At 46.5% G+C, this 27,550-nt stretch overlaps 1 protein-coding gene across 3 annotated transcripts in view; it reads right to left on the bottom strand.

Moving 5' to 3' along the window:
• Positions 1-686: 686 nt before the first annotated feature.
• Positions 687-27,550, bottom strand: part of LOC114602955 (uncharacterized) — a 44,054-nt gene continuing 17,190 nt past the window's right edge. For 2 of the 3 annotated variants that reach the window (XM_077931346.1, XM_077931347.1), the window contains exons 5-15: positions 27,289-27,342; positions 23,809-23,959; positions 22,160-22,242; positions 20,656-20,799; positions 19,074-19,355; positions 17,249-17,406; positions 14,519-14,733; positions 12,416-12,483; positions 10,179-10,346; positions 7,668-7,739; positions 687-1,259 (exon numbers count right to left, since the gene is read on the bottom strand). In XM_077931346.1, the coding sequence (XP_077787472.1) occupies positions 1,176-1,259; positions 7,668-7,739; positions 10,179-10,346; positions 12,416-12,483; positions 14,519-14,733; positions 17,249-17,406; positions 19,074-19,355; positions 20,656-20,799; positions 22,160-22,242; positions 23,809-23,959; positions 27,289-27,342 (1,479 nt within the window). In that variant the 3' untranslated portion in view covers positions 687-1,175. Of the gene's footprint in view, positions 1,260-7,654; positions 7,740-10,178; positions 10,347-12,415; positions 12,484-14,518; positions 14,734-17,248; positions 17,407-19,073; positions 19,356-20,655; positions 20,800-22,159; positions 22,243-23,808; positions 23,960-27,288; positions 27,343-27,550 lie in introns of all 3 variants that reach the window. The other variant, XM_077931348.1, reaches the window with a different exon arrangement.

The following is a 27,550-nucleotide window of genomic DNA, read 5'->3' as shown; positions in this document are numbered from 1 at the left end:
TGCAGTGGTGGTGATCAGCTGCGTAACTGAGTTCACACAAAACTGAGTTGTGTCCCCGATCCAGCCACTTCTCTCACTGCCTACACCTGAAGTCACATTTGACATCAGATGCAGGGCATGTACACATTGTTTGGAGGGCAAGCGGGCCCTCAAGGCAAATTGGTGCTCATTTGGGCCAAATTTGGCCCACAGGCCAGAAGGTTCCCTACCCTGGCTATTGATAACACTGAATTTATAAGATTAAAAACTGCTGACTGGTGATAATCAAGAACAACTTTCCCAGGTTCAATGCCTGGCATCTCCCAGCAGGGCTGGCAATGCCCCTTGTCTGAAACCCTGGAGAGTTGTTGCCAGTCAGTGTAGGGAATACAGGGCTAGATGGTCTCATAGGTTCAACACAGCTGAAGGCAGCTTCCTACGGCACTTAAGCACTGAAAGCCTTTTTTCCCTTGCTTTAATCTTTTTGTAAACCGCTTTGAGGTTGCTGGTTTAACAATCAAGTGGTGTATATGTAATAAATAAATAAGGTTCACACGATAAATCTGCATTTCAGCAGTGGGTCTCGATGATGGGTGTTCTCTGTCTTCCAAAACACAGGCAACGTCGCCTTCCGCCCCCCCCCCCCGCCCCCCCCCCCAATAACTTACCCGTAACAAAACAGACCAGGATGTAAAAAAAGAATCTCATTCTCAAAAGACTTCCTTGTTTTTTAATATAAAGATGAACAGATTTTGCATTAAAGAGCAACGAGGTCAAGTCCAAGACAAAGGGTAGGAGGAGGAGGATATGAACTGTCCAAGGCTAACAGAGGCCACACAGCATCAGCCCCTCCTCACGGCCCAAATCTTAACAATTCTGAAACGGGGGGGAAAGTGTGTGTGTGGCAGGAGGGACAGAACCATCAAAAGAGAAACTGCAATTTATTTTTCTGTTTTGAGCTCCCTTCCGCCTTAGAAGAAACATCCAGAGAGCAAAATCTGCCTTGCAAGCTGCCCCGGACCTTGCTAACTGGTCACGTTGATACATCTGTGATTTACTGGAAGCAGAGATCAGGCGCTAGCCCCTCTTGAATGTTATGGGCAGAAGATTCCCAGCCTCATCACAGCGGTGTTCTGGCCCAGCTCTTCCATTTCAGGCTCTTTCCTCTGGTATCCCCCATCGAGCCGGCGTGAAATTTAGTAGTCTCTTTCCACTCGGCCTCTGGGTTCCTGGGCCAGTTCCAGATCGTCAGCGTCGTCTACTTCACCTCCATGATCTTCCTGTTATTGGGCAGGGGGGAAAGGAGCTCAGTTTTTGTTTGTTTGTTTCTGAGGGGGAATCGGGAAGTGAGACCGAAGATACATCTGCACCAAACATTTATCTATTTATGACTTAAATTTCTATTAAAAAAAACCAAAGGAATAGACTGTCTGCTGGCTCAGGCTGATGGACAATCTATTCCTGCATCCTGTCCTTGCAGTGGCCAACCAGAGGCCTGTTAGAAGTCTGCAAGCAGTGCTTGAGAGCAACAGCCCTCTTCTCACCTGCGATTCCAGACACCAGAGGCAGGGCATAGCCATTGTGGCTAGCAGCCGCTGACAGCCATGAATTCCTCTTAAGTTTCCTATTCCCTTTCTCTGCACAGTGCATATTTTTTTAATATCCCTCTACCTCGTACCTACGGGACTGCCTCTCCTGGTATGTCCCATTGAGGACCTTACGGACTTCAGACAAAAACATCTTGGAGATCCCGGGCCACAGGGAGGTTAGGCTGGCCTCGACCAGAGCCAGGGCTTTTTCGGCTGTGGCCCCGGTCTGGTGGAACGCTCTGTCACAAGAGACTAGGGCCCTGTGGGACTTGACATCTTTCCGCAGGGCCTGCAAGACAGAGCTGTTCCACCAGGCCTTTGGCCAGGGCACAGCCTGACTCCCTCCTTTGGCAATCCTCACAGAACTCTAGCCCAATGGTTGCCATTAATCTGATTGGAATTAATTTTATAATGAAATGATTTTAGAATGTTTTATCATTTTACTGTTGTTAGCCGCTCTGAGCCCGGCTTTGGCTGGGGAGGGCGGGATATAAATAAAATTTATTATTATTATTATTATTATTATTATTATTATTATTATTATTATTACCATCTGTTCCCCTGCCCCCACCTGCCTCTCCCCCCTAAACTAAAAACCTCCAATAATTATAACCCAAATCACAGAACAACGGTCGAGTTGGAAGGGACTCCAGTGGTCATCTAGACCAACCCCCCCCCCAGCAATGCAGGAATTGCAGCTAAAGTACCCCTGGCAGATGACCACCCTGTTTAAAAACCTCCAAGGAATCTAGAGCCAAGTGTTCAATTTCTGGTAGTTGCTCAACCTGGGGAGTACAGTCAGGTGCACATCTATGCACAAGTTGGCTCTGCCCTCAAGTTGCCTCTCTAGGAGTTTCTGCTGTGCATTACTGCACCACAAGCCGGGCTCAGTCTCGGTGGTATTTTCTCCACCTCATCATGATGAAATGTGCCCTTTGCAGCCCTGAGAGCCTTCTCTCTATTATGTTTTAAGGAAAGGAGCGTGGACTTTGAAAAGCTACTTTAAGCGTCTGGGTGTTGCTTCTTTTCTGTAAACATTGTCGCTTTGTTCTGAGGCAGGAGGGGAAGGGGAGGGGAGGGGAGGGGTGACGTGACATGTTGAGAAAGACAAAGGAAAACTGTCCTCAAATGAACCTAATCAATGTCCTTGCATCTCCTGGGGGTAGAGATGGAAGAAGGCACCATTTTCCATTCCGCCATGCCGCAGTTTCCATTCTGCTGTGGTTCATCTTTTGCAAAAAAAAAAAGAAACCCACACTGCGTGCCTCGCTGTCCGCAATGGCAAAACAGCGCAACTTACGTAATTAATGAAGAAAATTATATTGTCCTTGCGTTACTCCAGCCCATTCATTAAGATACAAAAAAGGGAACACAATGCAAATGGTTGGTGTGCGTGTTGAAAGAACTCCACATCTTTGCGGACTGAAAGCAACAACGGTGGATACTGATCGAAATCTGCCGAATTGATTTCCGTCCCAGACATTGAAATGAATAAGGGAACATCAAGGATTTTCCACTTCCATGCTGTTTTCGTCAGAATTCTCCAACACCCTCACTCCTGATTCCATATCCCAATTTGCTTAGGCATGGGCGGCTGGGCTTGCATACTGTTTTTTGAAACAGTGGCAGGTGGCTGTTTTTGATAGGCTAATGGGAGGCAGCTCTGCAAGGGCAGCAGAAGAGGAGCTGAATGTCTTAAGAGAAAGGGAAGGTGGTGAGAGCCTACACACACATCCGCCCCACAAGGAAGCTGCTAGGAGTAGCCATTGTGGTGCGCAAGCCAGGCATTTCAAATGGTGCAGCCTCTAGGACACCTGCTTTGCATGCAGAAGGTTCCTGGTTCAATCCCTGGCCTCTCTAGTCATTTTATTTTTTAAAAAAGGATCTGGCAGCTGGAAAAGATATCTCAAGATTCTGGAAACCTAGAGAGCAGCTGCCAGTCAGAGCACAGCTGCTAAGCTAGTCCAACCCCTTTATGGCCTAGGACCCTCGTACCTACGGGACTGCCTCTCCCGGTATGCCCCACGGAGAGCCTCAAGGTCCATAAACAGCAACACCCTAGAGGCCCTAAGGAAGTTAGATTAGCTTCAACCAGAGCCAGGGCCTTTTCAACTCTGGCCCCGGCCTGGTGGAACACTCTGCCTCATGAGACCAGGACCCTGCAGGATCTGATTTCTTTCCGCAGGGCCTGTAAGACAGAGCTGTTCTGCCTGGCCTTTGGCTTGGAGCCAATTTGATTCCCTCCCCCTCTTTCTTTTTTCTTTTTCCTTTCTCCTCCTGTGATGAGGCTGCATTTTAATATTTTAATGTTTCAATATTTTAATTGTTGTATTTTAATCTTGTTTTTAAGTTGTATTCATTCAACTTGTTTTTATTATTGCTTGTTAGTCGCCCTGAGCCCGGCCTTGGCTGGGGAGGGCGGGGTATAAATAAAAATTATTATTATTATTATTAACCTCAAGCTGACCCCCTTATCTGTCTTCTGTCTCATTTACAAGCAGACCAGGAGTACCTGCATCTCGTTAACACTATAGCCAGGCAGCATCCAACAAAGTTGAATGATGGGAGGTTCAGGGTGGACCAGAGGAGCACATTATTAAGGCATCTGGTCGACCACTGTGAGAACAGGATGCTGGACTACTAGATGGTCCAGCAGCCACACTCTTCTTCCACTCTTAATATAATCCCTGTTTGGGTGCTTGGCAGCAGAGACAGGGTGTGTCAGAGTCATAGAAAGCTCATTTCTGGGAGGTAGAAGAGCTGTTGCTCCTTCAGCAGATGTCTGCAATGAAGGCTGCAATCCCAGTCTTACCCAGGAGTCAACATCACTGAATATCAGCGGTGACGGGTGCTCTTGGTGACTGGCAGGGCAGAAAGCAGGGAGCCTAACAGTAGGTGGCGCCAGAGGCAATAACAAACAGAGCCGACTTAATTTTCGCTTTGCCCCCATCCTTCCTGCTAAGTTCTGCAAGGGGCATCAATGAGACAGAGGAGGAGGAGGAAGTTAATGGGCATTTGCCGTCACCTGGACTGGTTGTAAGGGAGAAGACAAACAGGTGAAACCCCCATTTGCCCCAATGGGCTGGCCTCCCCTGCAACATGGCAGATTTAATTCGGAATAAACACCCACAGAATGCCACTGTGATCTGTTGCTTTCCCTTTTTAAGAGCAGGAAAAGAAAGTCGTGAGAGTGCATGGCAAATATAAAAAATTCAAAAGCCGCTTCCTAAGTGCCTTGTATTTGGGGGACAGTGGGGGAAGGAGATTACCTGTCTTTGGGAACAGCAGGGGCGTGCATTTTGGAAAGTAGGTCAGGGAGCTGCCTCGGCTTGTTAGCTGGGCAGATTAATTGGGGTGGAAGAGAAGGAATGCCTGCTGCTGCTGCTGCTGACATCGCTGCCACCAGAGAAACACTTTTGCATTTTGTGCAGCTCATGGGCTGGGATGGAGGTGGCACTGCGTGAGCGGCACAGTGATCGCCAGTCTAACTATCATGTATGCATAGCAGTTGGGAATGTAAGAAGCTGCCTTATACCGAGTCAGACCATTGGGACGTCTAGCTCAGTACTGTCTACACTGACTGGCAACAGCTGTCCGGGGTTTCAGGGGGATGACATTCCCAGCCCCACCTGGAGATGCTGGGGACTGGACGCTTTGCATGCAAAGTGGATGCTCTACTATCGAGCCACAGCTCTTCTCTTAAGACATGCGAAGCTACAGCTGGGATAGCTCGCTCAGTAGATCACGAGGCTCTTGATCTCAGGGTTGTGGGTTCGAGTCCCACCTTGGGTAAAAGATTCTGCATTGCAGGGGGTTGGACTGGATGACCCTCATGGCCCCTTCCGGCTCTTATGATTCTATGCTTTATACAGAGTCAGACCATTGGTCCATCTAGCTCAATATTATCTACCCTGACTGGCAGCAGCTTTCCAGGGTTTCAGGTAGGGATCTTTCTCAGTCCTCAATGGAGATGCCTGCGATTGAACCTGGGACCATCCACATGCAAAGCAAATGGCCCATTGGGGAACTATGGCTCCTCCCTTAACAATGAAGCAACATTCTAGTCCTCATGGTCGGAATAAAAGGGTGGTTTATGAAGCTGCTTTACATGGAGTCAGCCCATTGGCCCATCTAGCTCAGTATTCTTGTCTGGGAATTGGACCCAGAACCTTTTGCATGCAGAGCTCCTTGAGAGGAGGGACTGCTTGTTAAACTACTCTGGGAACTGTAGCTCTGTGAGGGGAGCAGGGGACTCCTAGTGACTCTCATTCCCCTTAAACTACAGTTCCCAGGATGCCATGGCTGTTAAAGTGGAATCAGAGTGCATTAAATGAGGCAGGACATCACCATCATGATATGCCACTGCTGAGAGACTTGTGCTGACTGCCCTTCAGCTACCAGGCTAAGTTCAAGGCGCTAGTCCCTATGCCGCTTGGGACTAGGATACCTGAATGCTCTGCAGGTGAAGGCCTCCTCCAAGTGATGCCGTCTTATCAGGAGGTCCATACCACACACAACACAGGAACTGGGCCTTTTCTGTGGTGGCCCCATCATTTGAAACTCCCTCCCATTAAATACTAGACAGGCACTGTCTTTTGGGCACCTGCCGAAGCCCTCCCTACTCCAGCAAGGCTTTTAAGTCGAGCTCCTTCCCAGTCTGCTCCTGTATTGGAATTGTTCTTAAGATGCTCGACTGCTTCTGTGTTTGCCACCCTGGGCTCCTTCAGGAGAAAGGAAACCAAAGTGACCAACAGTGGGTGGAGAAACAGAGAGAAGTTTTTTTTCTCCCTAGAACTGCCAGACATCCAATGAAGCTGAATGTTGGAAGATTCGGGACAGATCAAAGAAAGTCCTTGATGCAGTGCGGCGTTAAACTGTGGAACTCGCTCCTGCAGGAGGCAGTGACTGTTGGGATATTCCGTTCCACCTTAAGGAACAGGCATGATTGTGGTGTGTCACATGTCTGTTTACACTCCAGCACAGTATGCTGGGAACTTCCGTTTGTGTATAGCTTTTGCTTATGCTGTCTTGCTTTGGACACGAAGGAGATCGGACATGTTTTCCTTTTGTCCTGATGTATGCTGATGTATGTCCTGATGTTTTGGCCTGATGTATGTAAGGGATGCGGGTGGCGCTGTGGGTTAAACCACAGACCCTAGGACTTGCCGATCAGAAAGTCGGAGGTTCGAATCCCCGCGACAGGGTGAGCTCCCGTTGCTCAGTCCCTGCTCCTGCCAACCTAGCAGTTCAAAAGCACGTCAAAGTGCAAGTAGATAAATAGGTACCGCTCCGGCGGGAAGGTAAACGGCATTTCCGTGCACTGCTCTGGTTCGCCAGAAGCGGCTTAGTCATGCTGGCCACATGACCCGGAAGCTGTACACCGGCTCCCTCGGCCAATAAAGCGAGATGAGCGCCGCAACACCAGAGTCGGCCACGCCTGGACCTAATGGTCAGGGGTCCCTTTACCTTTATGCTGAATAAACTGCTTGTAAATATGCTCACACAACTTCTCCTGCCATTCTGTTGTGTAGTGTTTACTCTGCTGAGTAGCGTGCCCTAGCTTCTGAAGCTCGGGTCGCAGATGCTGCACCAAGGACTGGAGATTGCCCGGTACACCGGCCGGTGGGCTGGAGCCAGATGGGGGCCTGCCAATTGCCCCCATTTCCTTGGTCACATGCCAGCAGTGACAGCTACCAACTTGGACGGCTGGAAAAGGAGATCCGACAACGGAGAAGGCAGGCAGTGGGGGGCTGGCTGGGGGAAGCCCGAGGTTAGTGGGTCACCCTCCACTACTCCTTACTTAACTGGTTAACCAACTGATTACTAAGCAGAGCAATCCCTAGGACTCCTCCAGGCACCCTTTTATACTGAGCTTCCATTATTATTTTCCCTTACGGGGGCACCTCATTATCAGCTGGCGCACGTCCTGGAACTTCCTGCTGAAATCTGTAACTTTTTAGACCAGGAAACCTGCCTTAAATGTAAAAAAGATGCCTGGGAATTTTGAACAGCTTTAGCATTTGTCTTTAAGGCATACTCTCAAGAGAAGCTTGAGAGTTGGGGAGGGACAGAGAAAAGAGAAGAACCTGTGTTTCATACAAGATCTTGCTCCTGGTCTTCCTGATAATCATCCATTGGGTCATCTGCGATTTTCTTTGGTCTACCAGCATCCTGGAAAGCAAAGGAAAGGAAAGGAAAGGAAATGAAAGGAAAGGAACAAAGAGGGGGTTTTATTAAGGAAATTGTAGATCTGCTCCGAGTCAGCCTGGTGTAGGGGTTAAGACTGTTGGGCTAGGACTGGCAAGACCTGGGTTGTTGTTGTTACGCAAATCTAATGCACCACTGAATCTAATGCGCACCTGTTTTCAAAACCTTGAAACCAAAAAAGTATTTGCTGGCGCCACCAGATCTACAGCGCACCCTAATTTTCACAACGTAATCTGGCCAAAAAAGGTGCATATTACATTCGAGTAAATACGGCATTGTTGTGTTTTTTTTTTTTACTATATTACCTCTCTCTGGAATGCACACAGTAAATATTTTGGATTAAGGAGTTGTCAGGATCCTGCCCAACCATGACTCCGGGAAGAAACTCCTCAGTGGGAAAGGCAAGAGACCCTTTCAAAGAGCCTCACTGTAACTGGAAATCAGAAAGAACCACCTATAGTCCTTAAGGCAGCTAACAAGGTTGTAGCCAACATTAGTCCTACTCAAGAGCAGACCCACTGAAATTGATCAGCATGACTAACTTAGGGCCATTAATTTCTTTCTATATATATACACAGTGTGTATAAAATATGTACAGAGAGAGAGAGACAGAGAGAGAGAGAATTATAAACACAAATCCAATAGAGTCAATGGTCTGGAAAAAGGATACAGTGGTACCTTGGTTCTCAAACGCCTTGGTACTCAAACAATTTGGAACCCAAACACTGCAAACCCTTGGAAGTAAGTGTTCTGGTTTGCGAACTTTTTTCGGAAGCTGAATGTGCTCAGTTTTGAGTGTTACGCTGAGGATTTGAGTGTTATGTTGAGGTCTGTCTGGTTTTGCTATTTATTTTGCATTTTTGTTTTTGCGGCTCTTTTTTGTTTTGTTTTTGTGACTGTGTGGAACCCAGTTCAGCTACTGATTGATTGATTGTGTGTGTGACTGCAGTACATTGTTTATTGCTTTCATTTTATGGACAAATGGTCTCATTAGATAGTAAAATTCATATTAAATTGCTGGAGCAGATTAATCCATTTTGCATTACTTTCTATGGGAAAGCACACCTTGGTTTTGGAATGGACTTCCAGAATGGATTAAGTTTGAGAACCAAGGTACCACTGTATTTCCAAAATCATTACATGTAACTAACTTAGATCCAGTAATTTCAAGGCGCCAATTCTGAGTAGGTCTTACTTTGATAAGACGCATCTAGTCCCCATGAATATGTCACCTGGGCTTCTCAAAAGCCTCCAACTGTTACCCTAAACCATGGGTAGGCAAACTAAGGTCCGGGGGCTGGATCTGGCCCAATTGTCTTCTAAATCCAGCCTGTGGCCCGTCTGGGAATCAGCGTGTTTTTACATGAGTAGAATGTGTCCTTTTATTTAAAATGCATCTCTGGGTTATTTGTGGGGCATAGGAATTCCTTCATTATTTTTTCTTCAACTTATAGTCTGGCCCCCCACAAGGTCTGAGGGTCAGTGGACTGGCCCCCTGCTCAAAAAGTTTGCTGACCCCTGTCCTAAACCCTACAGTGATCCCTGCATCCTCTGCCCAGGACTTCAGGAGCAAAAGTAGCATCAGACCCTAGGAAGGCCAGAGACGGCATAGGATTGCAAGGAAAGACCTATTCAGGTGTCAGAAAAGGTCCCCCTCTCTCACACACATAATTCTTCCTCCCTTTCTCTTTCTCTGTCCCCCTCTCCCTCCCTCCGCACCCCACACCTTTCAAGCTAGTTCCAAAAACTAACATCTGCAGCACTCAGATCCACCCGAGTCTACAGCCAAACCCATCTAGAGAGGGCCACACTTTCTGCTCGGATGCTACTGTGTGAGTGTACTTTTTAAAGACACACAAACCTAGCCTGCCTACCTACCTACCAATTTTTGTTTTAGATTTTGACAGGTAAAATGCAGCCTTGGAGAAACAGGAGACACAGAGAAGGCTTGGCAGCTTGTCAAAACAAGGTAGGGGATCTCGTCGCTCGGATAATAACCCACAGGCGAGTGAGGGGAAGGAGGAGGAAGGTCTGAGAGAGCCCGAACAGCCAGTTGCTTGCTCTGCTGAAGGGGCCAGACCAGCCTGAGCAGCTTTAAAGGGTATCAGGTGGGAACAGCTCTGCTGAGGTCCCGTAACACTGCATTGTTAAGATTAACCACGGTTTATCAGGTCTGTGCACCACGGAGAGCTGCAGTTGATCGAAAACAGAACCACAAACTTCCAAGCTCATCTTTGCGGCTGCGCTGGAGAAAAGAGCAGGAGGTGGAGCTCAAGGGTTTCTGAGGAGCATCTCCCACCCAAACAAACCATGGTTTACTGTGTTGACATCTGAGCTGCCTCCAGTTCCAGACACTCTTTACAGCTCCAGGGTCAAACTCCAAACAAGAAACAAAAGTTTTACCTTCGGGATCTTTCCCTTTGTTGCATCTTTAGCTGGCCCGTTGGTGTGGCCAAGTGGAACGGCCTGACCTAGTTTCTCTTCAAAGTCTGGGCGTTCCAGCTCTGCCTCCTCAAACTCATCCTCCCCTTGATTGTTGGGGTCTTTGGCAGGGTCAGCAGCATCAGGGACCTGAGCAGGAAAGCAAGGAATGAGGGACCCACACAGAGTTGTCTCCAATGCTAGTCCTATTCAGTTAAATTGTGGAACTCAGTCCCACATGAGGCAGTGTTGACCACCAACTTGGATGCCTTTTAAAGAGGATGGGACAAATTCATCGGAGTAGCTGGCTACACTCTGCCTTCACAGTCGGAAGCCCTATACGGCCTAGGACCCTCGTACCTACGGGGCCGCCTCTCCTGGTATGTCCCATGGAGGACTTTACAGTCTTTCAAATAAAAACATCTTGGCGAACCCGGGCCACAGGGAGGTTAGGCTGGCCTCAACCAGAGCCAGGGCTTTTTCGGCCGTGGCTCCAATCTGGTGGAACGCTCTGTCACAAGAGACTAGGGCCCTGCAGGACTTGACATCTTTCCGCAGGGCCTGCAAGACAGAGCTGTTCCACCAGGCCTTTGGCCAAGGCACAGCCTGACCCCCTCCTTTGGTAATCCTGACAGAACTCTAGCCCAATGGTTGCCATTAATTTGACTCTCAATTGATTTTAGAATGAATTGCTTTCAGAATGTATTTCAATTATTAGATTGTGATTTTATGTAAACTGTGTTATTTTTACTGTTGTTAGCCGCTCTGAGCCCGGCTTTGGCTGGGGAGGGCAGGATATAAATAAAATATTATTATTATTATTATTATTATTATTATTATTATTATTATTATTATTGCTTCTGAATGCCAGGAGGGCAGAGTGCTTTTGTGCTCGGGTGATATTTGTGGAATTCCCATTGCAGCATCTGCTTGGCCACTGTGAGAACAGGATTCTGGACTAGATGGGTGTGGCGTTTGCCTCCTAGGATGGGTCATAAGGAAAGGGTTAAAATAGGTGTGATGTGATTGGCCAGTGAGAATGCAAGGGGGGAATAAAAGTTAGAGTGGGAGGTTTTGAAAGTCAGTTGAGTCAGCTGAGTTGAGAGTTGAGGTTTGGGAGTTGAAGAAGGAAGAGGGAGGTTTAGGTGTGGGTTGGTAGAGTTGTATTGTGAGAGAGTGAGATGAATTGTTAGGTGGAGTCAGATAGATAGTTGAGAATAATCAGTTTGAAGTTGTTAGGAACTAAGATTAAGAAACTGTCAAGAAAAACTAACTGAAACCATAAGCTTGTTCCTGCATTTAAAAATAAACTTGATTATTTGTTTATGTTAACAACTGACTGGACTCTCTGTGTCCCCATGAGATACGGGGTGGTGGCAGCAGAAAAAGCAATCGCAGTGGCGGCACAGGGTCAATAGACCGTCAAATGTCCGGGGGCCCTGTGTGTGATCACCACAATGGGCTATTGGCCTGATCCAGCAGGCTCTTCTTATGGTTCTTAGAGTCGACCCATTGCAGCCAGCACTAAATGGCTTTTTCTCTCCCGCCTCATCGTACTAAAAAATAAGCATTATCGAATGAAACTGAATGGTGGGAGGCAGGCAGGGAAGTCTATCTTTAAGCTGCACATATTGAAGATGTGGAAACCCATCTCACGGGCTGCCTCCAACTTGGACAGCTACAGCAGCAAGAATGTTGATTGCACAAAATGGGAAGACTGGAGAAATACCAACTAAAGAACAATGGACAAGAGAAGTTGATGAACTATGGCAAAAATGACAGGTAGACTAAGAGAAGAAGACAACAGAGACTTTGAAAAAGATTGGGAACCATTCATATTATATTTGCAGAAACAAAGAAAGTCAATAGACTTGATGGCAGGATTTAAATAAACATTCACATTATCAGCTTTAGAAAATGTTTAGAAGATAGTGAAATATGATGGTGTAGAAAGATGCAGTAGAAGAAGTTTAATAATAGGACGGAGGGGAAGGTGGGAAGTCCAGAGATTCGGAGGAATCTCCAAATGTGTATGTGTACAGGTATTGTTATAACTTTATACTTTTAAAATCAAATAAAAATTATTTCAACAAAATAATATATGGAGATATGCTAGAAAAGTTCCAGGCGAGTTTCCCTGAGGAGAGCATTCCACAAGTGGGGTGCCACCACATGTTATTTCCTGACTGTGTAAAAATCCCAGTTTCCTCTCTTCTTACCACTGATTCCTGGATGACTGCATCCTTCTGGGGCTGAGAATTGCCTCCTTTCTCAATCATGCCAGCATCTGAACAAAAGTAAAAAGAAAAGAAAAGGTGAAAGTGTCAAACCTCTTAACAATGCCTGTCTCCAGTCTAGTCAGCTCCTGTATGTGGAGGAACCATCCATCTTGTTTGTTGCCCTGTACCTGACAAAACACCGTCTCTTCGGGAGGTGTGGGTTCAAATCCCACTTCTCCCAACTGCGCTTTGTAAGACTGATTACGGCATCAAGCAGACGGTTTGCATTCCCAACCGATTTTTGTCCTGCTTCTAAAACCTGCGACTCCAAAGCCTATGAAAATGGGAGCAGCACAACCCCCAAAGTGGCAGGATCCCTGCCCCAAAGAATATACAATCTCAAGCTCAACAGTAGGGAAGGGCAAAGTGTATTTCAGCTTCTCTTGGTTTCTCACTTTTCCAATCTTGCATTTGTTTTTTATAAATGTATATATAGATATTTTCCAGTAAAACCTACAATTTAAAAAACCCAGTAAAGAACAAATTAAGAAATATGGCTCTTGTATTACTCTCCCCCCCCCCCTGTTGTGTGTCCAGTCTCTCAGTTGCTGAAGAACAAGAACTCAGAGGAGGATTCTTTCTGTAGGTGTTAATATTTAAATTAGTACAATATATATACTAATTGGTGGCTTGATCCCAGAAGCATCCTTTGAGGGGGTTTTTTTGTTTGTTTTACAATCAAGCAGTGTATAAATCTTATGAAATGAAATAAAATGTGTGCTGGTTCCAATTCCTTTTAGAAAGGCAGGGGGATTAAATTTGGAGTACCTCCCAGAGTGAGGTGAGTCTGTCTCCCTCATTATTAACATTCAGGAGAGATTTTTAAAGGAACATTCCTATTCACCCAGGCATTTGATGACGGAGAGAAATTGTTCCCAGCAACCTTGAAAATTATTTATTAGCTATCCTAAAACATGACCATTGTCTTTCTTTCTTTCTTTCTTTCTTTCTTTCTTTCTTTCTTTCTTAAACAGAAGTTTGGAATGCTTTTCAATAGGTTTTTATTTTATTTTAATGATATTGTTTCTCTACTTTTAGTTGGCTCCTTTGGGAGGAAGGACAGCCTAGAAATTTAATAAAGAATAATGTTAATTGACATGCTTTTCGGCGGGGGGGGGGGGGAGGCAGCAGGGGTTTTCCTTCAGGTGAGAGCAGGACTTGCAAGGTATCCATGGAAACCACCCAGCTGCAGAGCCAGTGAAGATGGCTGCTTGTGGGCCTAGCGATGCTGTGGCAGGACGGAGCGCAGCATGGATGCTCCCTCTATCATCATGGCAACAAGTAGCTTTCGTTCAGAGAAGTGGAGGGGACGGCATGATGGGAAGATCCCAGGGGGAACCAACGGAGTCCCCGGCCCTGCCAGTTGGTTACTGGGCCCCTGGAAGACAAACAACCTCCCCACCCAGCTTTCTTCACCCCACTTCCATGACTACTGTATTTCTACAGAGATTTGTACAAGGCACAATGCCAAACCCACACAAATGACCCCATTATCATAAAGGATCTCTCTCACACACACATGTGCTTTGAGTTCTGAATGTTTTTTTGTTGGTTGTTGTTGTTTCTTAATGGCCTTTAAGTGATTTCATTTTCATTTTATTTTCAGTTTTAACATTTTGATATTTGCTGCGCTTGGCTCCTTTGGGAAAGAGGGCAGGATAGGAACTGGAATGAATGAATGAATGAATGAATGCTTTATGGCTCTCCTGCTTTTGTCCCACACAAAATGTGTGTGTGTGTGTGTCTGTCTGTCTGTCTGTCTATCTATCTATCTAGTGGCTGGACAAGACTTTATATCAGAGATGCAGCTGGACCACAGACTTTCTGGTACTGATGCGAGTTTGGCAAAACTGGAGGGCCACAGATTGCCCATCTTTGTATTTCATTGACAGGAGTTCATTTCCCACTCCCAACTCACCACCCGAAAACATACATGTGCAAAAGGCTGTGCCCTGTGACATCACTTAGAGCAATCCCAGAATCCTCCTCTGCCCGCCCACATAACAGCCCCCTTAAGATCACGGCAAGTTCCGGAACCCATACCCATATGGAGTTCCTCGTCATCCGTTCCTCCTTTTCCCGCTTCCCAACTGGCTCGCTGCTTCCCCGCCCCTCTCTGTGGATTGGCCAGCACTTGATTGACGTCGGCTATCGCTTGCTCTTGCCCGGGTCGGCCGCCCAGGTGGAGGCTTTGTGGGTAACGAGGAGCTTGTTCTTCCTCCACCTGGGCATTGACCTTGTTGACTATGTCTTGCCAGCTGCAGAAGAAAGAAAGAAAGAAAGAAAGAAAGAAAGAAAGAAAGAAAGAGTGAACAGGAGAATTTCTCAGGAATTGCCTCTTACACCTTTTTGTAAAGTTGGAACAGGGACACATAGCAAGGTGCCTTATACTGAGGCCCCATCTGCACTATAGATTTAAAGCAGTATCATACCACTTTAAACCATCATGGCTTCCCCCAAAGAATCCTAGGAATGACGGCTTGTTCAGGGCACTGAGAGTTGTTAAGAGACTCCTGTTCACAGAGCTCCCATTCCCAGAGTTTGCTGGGAAGAGGGATTGATGGTTAAACCACACTGAGAGTTTTGCCAGTCTGGTGCCCTCCAGTTGTTGTTTTTTAAAACCTTACAATCGGTCAGGGATGAATGGGGATTTCTAGTCCAACAACAACATCCAGAGGGCACCAGGTTGGGCAAGGCTGGGCAGTGTTCTGTGAAAGTAATGGCCGTTGTGGAGAAAATTGATGTCCCTATGGTTCTTTTCCAGCCTTTGCCTGCACTTTGGGAAGAGAGAGAGAGCGCCAAATATATTCTTATCCTCCTCGGCTTCCACTTATCACCTGCTGTTTTCATATTTCCATATAACCTTGAAGAAAAACAACACCTATTTAGCTCGGACTTCTCCCACAGAGTCTGATGGATTACTGAATAATTAGAGGCAAGCACAAGGAAGCAGCCTTTGAAATAAACAGCTTAAGGCTTCCTTAATGAGAAGTGCTGAGCAGGCCCTGCTACCAAAAGACCAGAAGCTTGCAACGCCCTGTACAGATTGTCAGCCTTTTATACCTAACCAGAAACACCCACGCAGCGTTCTCAAAAAAGTTCTGGTTGCCTCATCTCAAAAAGGATATCGCAGAGTCAGAAAACGGGCAACCAAAATGCTGACATGGGTGCAGCAACTCCCTATGAGGACAGGTTACAAAATTTGGGGTTTATAAGATCAGAGAAAAGGTGATGTGATGGAAGTAGATGAACTGATGCCTGGGCATGGAGAAAGTAGACAGGGGAAATGTTTTTCTCGGTCTCTTATTAACACTGGAACAGGTGAACAGCCAATTAAACAGAAGGCTGGAAGATTAGGATTGACAAAGGACTTTTCACACAGTGTGCAAGTTGCATTCTGGGATTCATGCCATTGGAAAGCCACCAACCTGGATGACTTTAAAAGAAAATGATGCAAATTCACAAAGGATAACGCTAGCAGTGGTTACTAGCCATGATGGCTCTGCTCTGCTTTCAAGGACAGAGGCAGAAAGTTTTTTAATACCAGCTGCTGAAAACTGCAGGAGGGGACATTCGCAGTCGCACTCAATTCCTGCTCGAGGGCTTCCCATAGGCACCTAGTAGGCCACCGTGAGAACAGGATACTGCACTAGATGGCTTATCGACCTGATCCAGTAAGACTTCTTAAGTCATGGACTGGTTGGATGCAGAGGAATGGTGGGATGAACAGCTGGGGAACCACCAATGGAAGAAGACTCAGAACTATACGGCCTAGGACCCTCGTACCCACGGGACCACCTTTCCTGGTATGTCCCACGGAGGACCTTACGGTCTTCAAACAAAAGCATCTTGGCAATCCCGGGCCACAGGGAGGTTAGGCTGGCCTCAACCAGAGCCAGGGCTTTTTCGGCTGTGGCCCCGATCTGGTGGAACGCTCTGTCACAAGAGACTAGGGCCCTGCGAGACTTGACATCTTTCCGCAGGGCCTGCAAGACAGAGCTGTTCCACCAGGCCTTTGGCCAAGGCACAGCCTGACCCCCCTCCTTTGGTAATCCTCACAGAACTCTAGCCCAATGGTTGCCATGAATTTGATTTTGAATTGATTTTAAAATGAATTGATTTTAGAATGTTGTGTTACTTCTATTGTTGTTAGCCGCTCTGAGCCCGGCTTCGGCTGGGGAGGGCGGGATATAAATAAAAAATTATTATTATTATTATTTATTAACTCTGGGAGCGGTGGTCAGAGGGAGACGACTGGGGAGAGGTGGTGTCGGAAGCTGAGGAGGTCACCGGACTTTGGGAGCTGGGAGAGTCTGTGACAGAGGGAAGTCCAAAATCAGAGCCACAAGCTGAATCAGGAGGGCGAGAGGAGAGAGGCCAAGAGGCAGAGATGAGTCAGGTTGGGGAAGAGACACGAGTGTCTCCCACTCTTGCTGCAACAAGCTCCCCTCCCCTCTGATCTCCCAGAACTAGAAGAGGCATGAAATGGGCGGGGGAGAGATTGGCAACACAGAGGCGCAGTCTCCGATTGCTTGGGGGGGAAACCCTGTGACTTAGGCAGCTGTGGGGAGGTGGGGACTTTCAGTTTCAGCAACTGATTCATGGAGTAAGACCTCCCAGGGATGAGCTGCTGTGCTCATTAGGCCTGACATTCCTGTGTCGATCATGTTTTTGCTGACGAAGAGTTAACTCCAACTTGCACTGTGTGATTTACTGCTGGCTCACTCCTGACAGGTGGGGTGACCGTGAACCCCAACCACAAAGGCTACAAACCTCTGCACGGCATGATCCCGCTGGCTCCCCACAGAGGGATGCTTTTCCAAATCCTGGGCTTCCTCTGAGGCAGGCACGAGTCTGAAACTGTTCGCCATGTCTTCAGAATGAATGTTTTCCTCACTCTCCCCCGGCCTGCTCTGAGCAGCTTTTTGATCCTGCCGAGAGAAAAAGCAAAAGGGGGACACATACTCTGAAAGCAGAACTGGGGAGACAGTGTGGTAGAGTGGCTTGAGTGCGATGACTAGGCCTGGGGAGACCCAGTGGAAGAGTATTTTGAGGGGAGAAAGGGCACTTCCACATAACAATTCACTGTGGACTTGGGGCTTTCCTGAACCACAAAACAAGCATCCCTGGCTGATTCTTAGGCTGCTTTTAAAGGTGTATCTTTTCACCTCAGATTTTAATCCAGATTTACCATTTCCTATGGGTTGTTTCCCCCCTTCTTTTTCCTTAATGGATTTTCCATAGAAAATCACACTGCCAGAGTGGGAGATATGGGAAGCAGGGTTCGTTCCAGCAGCTTTGACAATAACCAGCTCCATCAAGTCACCTCCTAGCCACAACTGTTTGTACATCAGCTGTCGTAAGAACTACTGTTTAAGAGTTAGTGCCTGAGTTTGCTTATTTTCTCTTCCCTCCCTGTCCCTTTTACCTTGAGTTTCATGGATGTTGCTGTTTTAAGATTGTTAAATCTGCAAGAAGGGACTGCATTGCTTCAAATGGATTACATGTAAGCCTCTCTGGCAGCTTTGGGGTACAAATGTTCTCAATAAATGCAAATTTGAAAGTTGAAGAGGGATAATATGGGGTGGTGTCTTGATAAAGACAGCATTGTGTGAATGCTGCATTAAAAAAATGTATGGATGAGCAGCCGTAAGTTCACTATAAACTGTCACGTGGACTAGTCCCAATTCTCGCCCAGCAGAATGGGTACACTGAACCTAAAGATTTATTCATTCCTTCATTCCATTTATAGCTCATCTTTCCCAACCAAGGGGCTTAAGATGGTATTTATGATTCTCCCTCTTCCCATTTTATCCTCACAATAACCGTGGCCGACTCTGGGGTTGCAGCGCTCATCTCACTTTATTGGCCGAGGGAGCCGGCGTACAGCTTCCAGGTCATGTGGCCAGCATGACTAAGCCGCTTTTGGTGAACCAGAGCAGCACACGGAAACGCCGTTTACCTTCCCGCCGGAGCGGTACCTGTTTATCTACTTGCACTTTGACGTGCTTTCGAACTGCTAGGTTGGCAGGAGCAGGGACCGAGCAACGGGAGCTCACCCCGTCGCGGGGATTCGAACAGCCGACCTTCTGATTAGCAACTCCTAGGCTCTGTGGTTTAACCCAAAGCACCACCTGTGTCCCTTTTCTACCACTATTCTGTTCCTTTAACCTTATATCTTTGGTTGTCTGTAATCATTTTAAACTTTGTGGAGAGACAATTTGCTTACCTGTGGAATTTTTAGTCTAGGCTAAGCCAGTCATAATTTGGGGAACCAACCTTCTTCATATAATTTGTAAAGACATCCCATTCTCTCCTGATTTTTCCACTTGGTTGATTTCTTACTATTTCTGTTAATTTCGCCAGTTCGAGGTATTCGCTTAATTTTATTAACCATTCCTCCTTTGTTGGAATTGTGTTACTATTGTAATGTTTTGCAATTGCTATCCTGGCACCCGTTATTGCATACAAAAAGACTCTCTTATTGTCCTTTGGGATGTCTGTTGTAAAAATACCTAGTAAGAATAGCTCTGGTTTTTAGAAGAAGGTGTATCTTAACATTTTTTATTATTATTCTATATTATTTTAGTATTCTTACCTGGATCCCATTCTGCACGCTATTCACCATCCTCGTGAAGCGGACTATGGGGTTATCCCTTTGCCCCGCCTGAGGCCAGGCCGGAGGCGGCAGGTGGGCTTCATGGGGCGGGGCCACCTGGCCAAACGGCACATTGCCCTGAGGCCTGCCGTTGCCTTCAGGCAAGATGGCTTCTCCCTGCTGTTTGATGCCAGAGGCCGGAGCAACAGTGGAACTCCCTGCTGGAACTGCAGCTTGCCCCAAGAGACTCTGGGGTGGTTTTGCTTCATTGCCTAGTGAGGCCTAGACGAGGGGGGAAAACCCAGGAAAGACAAGCTTAGACAGGAAGAGGTTCCTCAGAAACTGCACTTCATTCTGAACAAGTGGGATCTGCAACAAAATGTTGCAGTATGGAGTGCTTTCCGCCAGTCCGTGAGTCACGCCCTTATCTAGAACATGCCATTCCGTTCCCCTTCCTTGGTTTTTTCAGCATTCCATGCTCACTGAGCATGTTCTGCCTTCACTGGACATTTCCCTTTTGACACCCCATTCCCAGAGATAATAACGATGACAATTCAAAAACTGGGGTTCCTCTAGGCCTGCGGATACTATCTCCCTATGGCATTTGCATGGTGCCATTCTGCCTACATAAGAATCCACCCTTGGTGAATGAGTTTGATATTGGTATACAGCAGGGGCGGGGAAACCGAGGGCCACGCTCCCTTCCAGGGGCCACATGCCAGCTGCAGGCAAGTCAACGAATGTGAATGTCACCTCTGGACAGTAGCTCTGTTTCTACAAACACTCTTCCACGCCTCTCCATCCAGACAAACAAGACGCAGAATGAGTGCAAGAGCAAATTCCAGACCGGCAAAGGTAGGTGTGGCCTGTAGAGAGGCGGTGTCACCTGGAGAGAGTCTTGAGGGCCAGGCAGAGACCTGGAGAGCCACATTGGGCTACTGCAATGCGCTCTACGTGAGGCTACCTTTGAAGGTGACCTGGAAACTACAATTAATCCAGAAGGCGGCAGAATGCGACTGGGAGTGGCTGCCAAGACCCTATCACACCGGTCCTGCAAGGCCTACATTGGCTCCCAGTATGTTCCTGAGCACAATTCAAAGTGTTGGTGCTGACCTTTGACGTCCTAAACGGCCTCGGCCCAGTATACCTGAAGGAGCGTTGCCACCAACAACGTTCTGCCCGGACACTGAGGTCCAAATCCAAGGGCCTTCTGGCAGTTCCGACTGCGAGAAGTGAGGTTACAGGGAACCAGGCAGAGGGGCTGTGGAACGCCCTCCCATCAGATGTCAAGGAAATAAACAACTATCTGACTTTTAGAAGACATCTGAAGGCAGCCCTGTTTAGGGAAGTTTTCAATGTTTGATCGTGTTTTTAGTACTCTGTTGGGAGCTGCCTAGAGTGCCTGGGGAAACCTAGCCAAATGGGAGGGGTACAAATATTATTATTATTATTATTATTATTATTATTATTATTATTATTATTATTATTATTACCACTACCCTACTTGAGTGTGAAGCTCTTTCAACTGGGTCTAATGTTTGGAAGGTGAGAGAGGAGGGAGAGGGACATCCAGACATCCTACCTTTGGCCTAACAATCTGCAACATGCCAAGTCCTTGTCCTGGGGGCTGCTCGTTCTTCAGCTGCGCTTTGGCCCCCACCACTTCCTTAAAGCTCGGCATCTTTTGAAGGGTCTCCTTGAGCTGCCTGAACTCTTCCATCTGGACCTGGAGGCAGACCAAAGAAGAAAAGGCCCCAAAGGAGTTAGAACAATCGCTTTTGGACAGAAGAGACCATCCGTTTCTCTCCAGTGAGGACGTTTTCAGCTCAGGCTCTTCTGGGCAGGTCGATCGAGGCAGGAATCAGGACCCCGGACAGCTCCCAATGGGCTCCCAACAAGGGCAGAATACTGTATGAATTCAATTCATCGTCTTCACAAGATGCTGAGCAGCAGCGGGGATGGCAGGGGGTAAACAGAGAGGTCGTGCCTCCTTTGCCCCCCACATTTCTGAACACCTGCACTTAACACATGCTGTTATTTTCTTTCCAGCACACCTAGAAATATACTTTGCCTCTTCTCTGCCCCTCCCCCCAATTTTTTCCCCTGGTGCCATCAGGAAAAAAGGGGAAGCTGGGCAGTTTACAGTCACCGGTAACTCGTATGAACACTTCACCCTCAAAAAGAATCTAAAAGATGGGGCACCGTCTTCACAACGAGAGAGGTGGTAATGTCAGGGAGGCCACTGTGGCTGAGCGCTATGAATCACTGTGTTGAATATGTATATTCCATCTACTGTATATACTCAAGTATAAGCCCACCTTTTCAGCACATTTTTTATGCTGAAAAAGCCCCCCTCGGCTTATACTCGAGTGAGGGTCCTTTTGGGCTGATCCTTCCTCCTCCGCCGCCTTTGCCGCTGTCGGCGGAGGAACAAGCAGCCCAAAAGCAGCCCTTTTGGGCTGCTTGTTCTTCCTCCGCTGCTGCTACCACCACCAGGTTTGTGGTGTGGTGAACAGGCTTATACTCGAGTCAGTAAATTTCCCCAGTTTTTTGTGGTAAAATTAGGTGCCTCGGCTTACATTCGGGTCGGCTTATACTCGAGTATATACGGTATATCTCAGCCAGTGTGGTGTAGTGGTTAAGAGCGGTGGACTCGTAATCTGGTGAACCAGGTTCGATTCCCTGCTCCTCCACATGCAGCTGCTGGGTGACCTTGGGCTAGTCACACTTCTTTGAAGTCTCTCAGCCCCACTCACCTCACAGAGTGTTTGTTGTGGGGGAGGAAGGGAAAGGAGAATGTTAGCTGCTTTGAGACTCCTTAGGGTAGTGATAAAGCGGGATATCAAATCCAAACTCTTCTTCTTCTTCTTCTTTTCCTCCAAGGGGAGCAAGATAGTGTGCATTGCTTTCTCCCTGCCTATTTTATACTCACAACGGCCCAGGGAGGTAGGTTAGAGTGAGAGACAGTGAGCAGTTCAAGGTTACTCACTGAGCTCCATGGCCAAGTGGGGATTTGAACCCTGCCTGCTCACATCCTGGTCCAGTGCTCCAACCACTACACTGCGCTGCCCATCCCCAGCGCCTACCTGAGCACTAAGAAGCTGTGAGTGAACATCCTGGTGGGCTTTGCGAAGCAACTTGCTCTCCTCCCTGAGCTTGTAAACTGTATCTGCAGGGGGGGGGGAGAGAGATAAATGACAATAATCACACGTTGCTCCAGTTAAATAACAATACAGTGGTACCTCGGGTTACAGACACTTTAGGTTACAAACACTTCAGGTTACAGACTCTGCTAACCCAGAAATAAGAACTTTGCTTCAGGATAAGAACAGAAATTGCGCCACAGCGGCGCAACGACAGTGGGAGGCCCCATTAGCTAAAGTGGTGCTTCAGGTTAAGAACAGTTTCAGGTTAAGAATGGACCTCCAGAACGAATTAAGTTCTTAACCTGAGGTACCACTGTATTTAGGTTTCCAAGCTAACTGCAGAGTTGCAGTTATGGCAGTTGATTTATCAATCACTTTCTCAAGGCAATTTACGCATAAAATAGCTAAAAACACGAAAGCAACAGGTACATTTAAAAGAAAAATCTTAACAGATGGACACTCGTGGCAAAGACTCGTTTTTTCAGCCAGGAGAGCCTGCTGGAGCAAAAACAAGTTCAACTGTTCTGTGAAAGTGAAGAGTGGACACCTGTTGTATTTTGACAGGGATGCTATTCTGCAGAACAAGGTCAGCTAAAAGCCCTGCTCCAGGTTACTTCAGAGCGGACTTTGGAGGCCTTGCTGGAGAAGCTCTCGCAGCTACTGTGTACGAACGATAAGGTGGTCTCTCAAGCAAGGTGGTCCTGAGCTACATAGGAACTCGCTTGTTAGTACTAACGCCTTGAATTTGGCCCAGCAGCAAATGGGCAGCCAGTGCGAGTCCTGTAAGCAAGGCATTATATGCAATTTCCACAAGCGACCTATAGCCGTCATCTTCTGCACCAGCTGTAACCAGATCAGGGACAGCCCTACGCAGAGTGCATTGCAGTACTCGGCATGTGAGATCACCAAGGCATGGACAACCGTGGTCAAGCTTTCCTGATCCGAGAATGGCTGTAGCTGCCTTAGAAACTGAAGTTGCAAGAGGTCATCCAGTCCTGCCCAATGCAGAATACAATGAAGGAACCTGCCAGGTGTCAATAGGCAGGGAGTTCCAAAGTGTAAGTAAAGGTAAAGGGACCCCTGACCACTAGGTCCAGTCGTGGCCGACTCTGGGGTTGGGGCACTCATCTCGCTTTATTGGCCGAGGGAGCTGGCATAGAGTTTCTGGGTCATGTGGCCAGCATGACTAAGCCGCTTCTGGTGAACCAGAGCAGCACACGGAAAGCCGTTTACCTTCCCGCTGGAGCGGTACCTATTTATCTACTTGCACTTTGATGTGCTTTCGAACTGCTAGGTTGGCAGGAGCAGGGACCAAGCAACGGGAGCTCACCCCATCACGGGGATTCGAACAGCTGACCTTCTGATCGGCAAGTCCTAGGCTCTGTGGTTTAACCCACAACACCCCCCTGCATACTACCACACTAACAGAAGGGCTATTGTGTGGCGCCTGAAGACGGCCCTTGATGATGGGAAAGGGGTGATGGGGAGAGTGGGGTGGATGACCCTATCTCTGGAGTTGGAGGAGGAGACCCAAATCTCTGCTGCTGACTTCTCCCATCCTCTCTGCGAATGCAGGATCCTGCACTCACCTTGCAAACCTCCCACCTCGCTTTCCTTCTCCCTCTGCAGCTGGGAGTACTTCTGGTTGTGGGTCTCTGTTATCTTGCGGTGTTCCAGTTTCAGCCCATTGTGTTGCATCTGCAGGTCGAGAAGCTGCTTCTTGACATCTTCGTGCTGATTCTAATCCAAGGAAAAATAAAAATTAGAACTGAGACAGAGCAGGAGCAGAGGAGCGAGAGACGCCTGTGTGACACACTCACATCTTCCCCCATTCAGAAACTTTCCAAATCGCTAACAAGGAATCAGTCCCTCTGTCTACAGTGTCCAGAAATGAGTGCCAATGATTTGTTTGTTTCATTAAAATGTACGTGCCACTTGATTGTAAACAAAACTCTCAAAGCACTTATACAGTCAAAATGGTACCATCCATGCCATACACGTGTGTGTGTGTGTGTGTGTGTGTGTGTGTAGGAATCCTTAGATTTGGAAGAAACCCCAAGGTTTGTAGGAACACAGTAAGATCCTCAGGGTTGTGGGAACTCATGTCTGGTAAGGAGTGAGCAAGGTCAGTGGCCACATAAGGCTGACAGGCAGGTGGCAAGAAAAGAAAGAGGAAATCAGGAAAGCCCGGAATGGAATGGAGTGTCCTGAACTGGAATACTCCGTGCTGCAACATTTTGTGGCAGCTCCCACTTGTATGTTTCTAATTTTACCTCCAAAGGCTCTCTAATCACATTAGGGCTTAAAGCTGTATCGTGATGTGTTCAGTTTAAAAAAAAAAATTAAACAATTTCAGCATAACAAATTACCAGTCTATTACATTATTTTTCCCCCCATCCCTCCCCCCCCCCAAGGACTTCCCTCAGCTCAACCTCTCTGGTTTCTTTGCACAAATTGTTCTCTGCATCTTATAAAATTGTACATATCCTTGCCTTATCTATCACGTGTTCAACTAATAAATTTGTGGGTGTTTATTCAAAACCTGCCAAGGAGTCCAGATCATTTTGTTGTCTTTTTAAGTAATTTGTAAAAAGTTCCCATTCTTGCTTGATGTCACAATTGTCCTTATCACGCAGTTTGTACGTCAATTTGGCCAAAGTGATTTATTCAGATTCAATCACTTCACCTATCAGTTGTTTGATTTTTATCTGGCTGATAAGCCTTCTCAGCAACAGCAGCTTTTAAGATGACAGATTGATAGATTCAAGTTGACTGATTGATAGATTCAAGTTGATTAACTGCAGTGGGAGCTTCATTTGTACCAACGAAGGTAAACTTTTATAGTACGGTCCTATGCTGGTTTTCTCCCCAGACGCCACGGAGTTTAACAAGGCTTATTCCCAGGTCAGCAAGACATACTGTACCGTCATCCAAACTACTGGGACCATTAGGCAAGACTCAGTGATATGGCTGCGTTGGAAGACAGTGGTTCGTTCCCGCTGCCACTACTTCTTCCCTTCTCTTCTCCCAAGCATTCCCTCCCCCAACCCTGCCCAGCTAGCCTCAAAAACTGGGGTGGCTGTGAAGAATTAGCCATTGTCTATAAGGGGCCAGGGGTTCACCTGAGCACCCATCGATCTACATATATAATTGGTGCTGCCAAGCCAAGCAGAGCACGATCGCTGCAAGTTACTATGGGAACACCGAAGGAGGTGAATTCTGGGTCAGTTGCACCGTGCGAAAGGGTTTCCCCCGGTGTTTTTTAGAGGTCCCTAGCTTGGGAAAGGGCAGAGAAAGACAGGGCTATAAACTCACATGGGGGTTCTCAGTTCAGTCAGAGAAAGAAAGGCTGAGCTATGTGTGCTTTCCGGAAACAATCGAAGTATTCCCCAGCTGAATAATGGGGCCTTCACCACGATTTTCCACTTGTCAGTCTTGCTTTAAACATATTTGCTGTTTTAGTGTTTTTAGTTTTGTTACAGGTAAGTCGCCTTGAGGCTGTGGTTTGGAAGGCAACTAATAAAGCAAAGGCAAGAATAGTAATAATGATACTCTTTTGTATTTTTATATTGTTGCAATCCTCCCTGGGGCTTTGCAATGAAGGGCAGGTAAAAAAATCAACACCACCATCTTCAGTCTTACATTGGTTACTTTTTTAAAAAAAGAAACTAGAATCCCTGTAGCCAATTAATGCGTTGTAAAAGTCCAAATTAAAGAGTGTGTACTCAGAATCGATTAACAGTGAAAGCATAACAAATCTGGGTTAAGTGACCCAGAAGGAAACTAACAAAGACAGACTTTTTCCCACCTTCCCCTCTCTCGGGCATTTTAAACCTTGTGTGCGAGTTTATAAAAAAACACATTGGAAAATGTTCATGATTTGAATTTCACTGAGCTTTTGGCCTTTCAAACAGATTTTTTTTAATGTTTGTTTGTTTTTAAAGTTTTTATTTTATCGGTATTTTTAAATGAGTCTTATATATGCTTTTGCGCAAACCACTTAGAGGATTTCATAGATTTTTGTTTTTATTATTTATTTACTTCAAACTTATACAGTGCTTTTGTAAAAAAAAAAAGTGGTTTACAAAAAAGATAAAACAGTAAAATCATAAATTAACAAAATTTAACAACAATAATAAATCCTGCTAAATGTGTACCAATAGCCACAATGGGGTCCTGGTTTATCCCACAGAATCTAAAGCTTGCATCCAGTACTACTCAAAATAGACCCACTGAAGATTATTTATACTATATTTTGTGTGTGTGTGCCGCACGATTGTAAAAAAAAGCTCTAAGCTGTTTATAAAAAATATCACATGAAACATTAAAATGTTTGATTTAAAAAGTAAAATAATAAAGGCATTTTCAAACATCCAAACGATGATTAAAATCAACAGTAGCTAAAATAAATACATATAAGTAACTTTTACAGGCCTGGATAGCCTTGCCTAAACAAACACATAAGTAGACACTGAATTATATAATCGTACACTTAGAAGGGAGGAAGCAAGAGAGACTGGACAAATAAGAGTATTTTTTCCCCTTCCTTGTTTGCCTTTTGCAAGGTTTCAAGGTTTTTGTGTGGTCTTTTGGGGTCAAATTTCTGTGGCTGGAAACGCATTAAAAAATTCCCCATAGGAATCAATGTAAATTGGTGACTCATTATGCAGACGCGAGCCTAACAAACAACTTCCTGAGAGCATGTTGTGTTTGGATAGCGAGACCTTTGTGTACAAATGTTAGGGCCAGTTTCTCAAGCAGTCATTCTGGACACCCTCCCCAGAGTACATAGGGACCGCTCTAGATTGGGTTGTTCTTTTTGAGTGGATAAATTCTGCCACATGCCATTTACACAATAATGGTGGATTAATACCAGACCATCCAGACAACGTTCCACATTGTTCTGTGATGCTTCCACCATACTCCATTATTATTAGTAGTAGTATTAGAGAGGAGCATGGGAATGCAATGCTTAGAGATGATGGAGTTGTCCTCTGGAGGGCGGCAGGTTCCCCCACCCCTAGAAATGGCTGAGATTCCTGTGCCAAAAAGAAGCAGGGTCTGTTTACCTTCAGGATCTTATGCTGTGAGCTCAGGGCTCCATATCTGTTCATGGAATCTTGCTGCAAGGAAAAAGTGACAAGCAAAACTGTCAGTAACCAAAATGACTGAAAGCGGTTAATAATAATAATAATAATAATTTATACCCCGCCCTCCCCGACCAGAGCTGGGCTCAGGGCAGCTAACAACAGTAAAAATTACAGTAAAAACATAATAAAGGTAAAGGTAAAGAGACCCCTGACCATTAGATCCAGTCGTGGCCAACTCTGG

Source organism: Podarcis muralis, chromosome 7 (genome assembly GCF_964188315.1).
Source record: "Podarcis muralis chromosome 7, rPodMur119.hap1.1, whole genome shotgun sequence".
Lineage (NCBI taxonomy): Eukaryota > Metazoa > Chordata > Lepidosauria > Squamata > Lacertidae > Podarcis > Podarcis muralis.
This window is presented reverse-complemented; position numbering and strand designations above follow the sequence as displayed.